The sequence below is a fragment of the Austrofundulus limnaeus genome, unplaced genomic scaffold, assembly GCF_001266775.1.
Source record: "Austrofundulus limnaeus strain Quisiro unplaced genomic scaffold, Austrofundulus_limnaeus-1.0 Scaffold334, whole genome shotgun sequence".
NCBI lineage: Eukaryota > Metazoa > Chordata > Actinopteri > Cyprinodontiformes > Rivulidae > Austrofundulus > Austrofundulus limnaeus.
The window spans coordinates 370951-374221 of NW_013952736.1; the positions used below are offsets into that span (position 1 = coordinate 370951).

At 38.4% G+C, this 3271-nt stretch overlaps 1 protein-coding gene across 1 annotated transcript in view; it reads right to left on the reverse strand.

Moving 5' to 3' along the window:
* The window catches only part of LOC106527599 (von Willebrand factor A domain-containing protein 5A), a 15106-nt gene that overhangs the window by 2782 nt on the left and 9053 nt on the right, over nt 1–3271 (reverse strand). Inside the window, exons 14-17 of the mRNA XM_014022521.1 lie at nt 2658–2875; nt 2458–2517; nt 2264–2317; nt 1982–2011 (exon numbers count right to left, since the gene is read on the reverse strand). Coding sequence (XP_013877975.1) covers nt 1982–2011; nt 2264–2317; nt 2458–2517; nt 2658–2875 — 362 coding nt within the window. The remainder of the gene's footprint in view (nt 1–1981; nt 2012–2263; nt 2318–2457; nt 2518–2657; nt 2876–3271) is intronic.

The following is a 3271-nucleotide window of genomic DNA, read 5'->3' on the forward strand; positions in this document are numbered from 1 at the left end:
TCTCAAATATCACTGTGTTTGTCCCCTATATGATAGATTTTACTGATATTTTTTTATCCGAACAATCAATATTATATAGGTAAATCAGGAAAATTAACATGGCTGTCAAAACTTTCGCACCCCACTGTATCAAAATCCTCTTCAGGCTCACATACTTACACACACTTCCACTAATATTTAAATCTTGCTTAGTGAGGTGCTCCTCAACTACATACTTTTCGTACAAACACAGTATCCAAACAGTTTAAGATGCACGAAAACATAATAAAAGATGACCAAAGGGGAAAAAAATCAAAAGTGTTTTTGCTGCAAAAAGTTAACTATAATGAAAAAATAAATTGTTATAACAAACCCTATTTTCCTGTGTTTAACTTGCATGTGTTAAAATGGCATTGCAGCAAGGGTGTATTTTTGTGAGTATTTAATTAAGTTTGTGAGAAAATATCTGACCTCAAGTCACCTAAATTTGGAAAATAATAAATTTAACAATCTTCTACTTCCGTCATGTGCTCTAATAAAAGTGTGCTGTGTACAGGAAGTGCAGTTTGGCCTTGATACTTTAACATATTCTTCCAAACAAACTGTCTTTTTTGCAACAGCTGTTTGTATGTATGTGTATTTAAACTAATTATAAAGTCATAAAAAATGAACAAGTATTAGATTTATAAAAACAACCACTTTAAGCTTTGATGACAACTGGATCAGAAGTTAACTGGGGGCTTTGCCAAAAAAAACAAATAAAAAGTTGTTCATCTTTGTGCTTTTTTAGCTGCTTTCACTGCAACCATCAGTTTGACAGCACCATCATCAAACCAACTCCCACAAGATCCATCCAAGATAGCTGCCAGCAGACAGGGCTCATTTACGGCATCTCACATCAGAGTAAGGACAACGCTTCAAAGGGTCACATCTTAACATCAGCTGAATGAAACGGACTGAACCAGATCTTTAGTGCTGAACTGCTTACAAATAAAACAGAACTCAGAGTGCAAAATGTAAGGAAATTTGTGTTTGGTAGATTATTTCTTTGTTAATTTCCCTTTTAAATGGTTTATAAGGAATATGCATGTGTGGGATGAGCAGTAGAGCTGGGTCTGTGGGTTGCGCACATAAAAAATGTGCATAATGTTCTCTGCTAAACAGCTTGTTTTGCTGTTGCTATTGACACTCGTTCTGAGCTTCTGGTTCCCCCAGGTGCTGCCAATCAGGTATCGAGATATTGAGATGAAATTCTGCAACCAGTGGCAATCCCATTTCTCCACAGTCTGGGACTGAACTCTATCCTATGAGATGGCAACACGCATTTCCACGGAGGTGGTTTATCAGAGACCACCTCCAGAATTTGTGARATCAGCTCAGACATGCTGTTCGTGCCATAGAGAGCAACAGAACCATGATGGCTAATTTGCAACAAAAGCTGGTTGAATAGTGGGATGCCATCCCACAGCAGTGTGTTACCAAATTGGTGACCAGCATGAGGAGGTGATGCTAGGCTGTTGTGGCTGTATATGGTTCTTCCACAGGCTACTGATGCTCCTGTTTGTTCAATGAATTAATTGTTAAATTGCCAATATTGCTTGTTTCTTCAAGCTTCAATCATCCAGTCCACCAAACACCGAACAAGTCATTAGCAGAGAAGATTTAACAATTTTTTCATGTGTACAACCCACATACTCAGCTCTACTCCTCATCACACAAATGCATGTTCCTTACAAATGTGGCACCATTCAAAAAGGAAATTACCAGGCTTTCTAATGTTTTAAGATTTATTGTTGCAACAAAGAACTAKTCTACCAAACACAAACTACCTTACATTTTGTGCTAAGTTTACATACTAARAGTTGCAGTCTTGTTTGTCAACCAGTTCATAAGACATTTAGCTAAAAGTACAGACAAATGAGCTCATGCACCTAAACACAGACAAAAACCATTATCGCTGCACCTACACCAGCGGGTGATAATCTAATTTTTATTTGTTTACCTGGTGTTTGTTTCTTCTTTAAAGAGCTTTCTGAGGAGAAAAACAATAAAAAAGGCAAGTTATGAATAATTTGAATTTGTAAAAATTGAAACATTGTGACATTCAAGTCTGGGACAAAAGTTAAAGTCAAATCTTTAAAACAAAATGCTGAATAAAAATCACAAGATCCCACAGTAGCACCACTAACCCCGGTGTCGGCCCAGAAAAACACTAATCCTGCAGCACACCCTGCAGGCCAAAGACATGTCCTGCTACAAAACATTTTTCCAGTAGTTTCCTTACCGCTGCTCCTAAATGCAGTGCGTTTTCTTAGAGACGAGTAAATCCGTCTGAAAACTGTTGAAAAAAAAAAAGGTTTACATTTCTGGTTTCTCAACATTACATACTTAAATTCTTGTTTTCCCAGGTGCAATTATGAGTAAACTATTATGGACAGAAAACCCAAAAACAACAAAGATTTGGATTTCATTACTCACTATTCTTTTTACTTGAAGTGTCTGCAAACAAACCCAACAGAGCTCCTCGAAGCATGGGCACTGTGCAAAATAAAAAGACAGGGTTACTCTGCAGTTTTTTAATGCAGCTACAAAACAGAACCTGCAAACAACTAAATCTGTGTATCATAAAGTATGAAACAACAGAAAAAGAGATGTCTGAACACATGTAAGAGACTCACCGTAGTTCGGATCCTCCCATACGATCAGCGGCCCCTGAATGACTTTACCGTCTTGTTTGTTGACAGCGATGAAGGCGGTGAAGATGCTGACAACTCCGGACTGCACACTAACATCAAGCAGTCTCTCTTTTAATTTCATATACTGCTCATTGTTTCTCATGTTCTCTATTTCCAGGGAGCGAATCAGAGAGAGCGCAGCCAGTCGGTGGATTGTGAAGCTGCAGATGGGAACAAGAAGGGTTGAGAAAAAAGTTGTTGTCATCATTAACGTGGCTGTTCACCATGTGTAAACACTGCTTATAAGACCGGGTCTCCCTGTAATTCCTCAGACTGAAGAAGTCTCTTGGAGAAGAGACAAAACATTTTTTTCAACGACCTCRTCCAGAAGACCTACTCAACATTTTTTTAGATTGTTCTACCTGGATGAGGCATCAGGACATTTACTTCAAGGTGCACCCAAGGAGGTTCTATAGAATAGTGCTCAGAAACCAGGTGTCCATGTGATCGACTGGTGAAGCTAAAGGCTAATGCAAAACGGTCAAAAGTCTGGATTTCCCATTACTGTACATGTTGGTGACAGAGCAGGAAAAAAGGACTGACAATGTAGAAATCAT